The 785-nt window shown below is 22.4% G+C and overlaps 1 pseudogene across 1 annotated transcript; it reads left to right on the forward strand.

Annotated features, from left to right (window-relative positions):
* Nucleotides 1-785, forward strand: PGSY75_0019600B (reticulocyte binding protein 7; annotated as a pseudogene; the record flags this gene model as incomplete). Its single annotated transcript has 1 exon — nt 1-785. A coding segment is annotated over one exon (785 nt), but the record flags the coding sequence as incomplete, so codon positions are not given.

Consider the following 785-nt stretch of genomic DNA (forward strand, 5'->3'; position numbering starts at 1 on the left):
AAATAAGAGAACTACTAAAAGGTAAAATTCCAGAATTAGTTGATATTGAATTAAAAACAGAAAAAGTAAATAATTTAAGAAATATGCAAGAACAAATGAAAAATAATTTAGAAAAAAAATTGGAAACATTAATTGAAGAACAATTAAATATGAAACCAGAACAATTAATAAATGAAAATAAGGGAAAATGGAAAAATGAATTAAAAGAAGAATTTAATGCACAACTAAAAAACGTTTTGGAGGAAAAAATAAATGATTTGTTAACTAAAAATCAAAATGAATTACAAGAGATAGATAAAATAAGACAAGGTTTAAAAAAAGAAATGCACGAATTAATAAAAAGCAAATCAAAAGAAGAAGATATTGATAAGCTACATGATAGAGAAACACATTTGAGGGAAAACATAGAAAAAACATTGATAAGCAGAATAGATGATGATATAACCAAAGAAAATCAGTACATAATGAAAGAAAATAAGGAAGAATGGAAGAAGAGATTGAATAAAGAATTTAAAGAAACATTAAATGTAGAATTAAAGAAACACATTGATGATTTGTCAGATAAAAGGAGAAAAGAATTGAAGAAAATAGAAGAAATAGAAGAAAAATTAAAAGTAGAAATGCCTAAAATTATCAATGAAAAATTAAAGGCATCATACGAAAATATATGGAGAAATAAAGACGAAAATGAAGAAATAATAAATACTAAAATAGAACATTTTAAAAATGAAATAAACAGCAAATTCAAACGTGAAATAGAAGATGATATGAAAAAATTAATACTA

The sequence above is a fragment of the Plasmodium gaboni genome (assembly GCF_001602025.1).
Source record: "Plasmodium gaboni strain SY75 chromosome Unknown, whole genome shotgun sequence".
NCBI lineage: Eukaryota > Apicomplexa > Aconoidasida > Haemosporida > Plasmodiidae > Plasmodium > Plasmodium gaboni.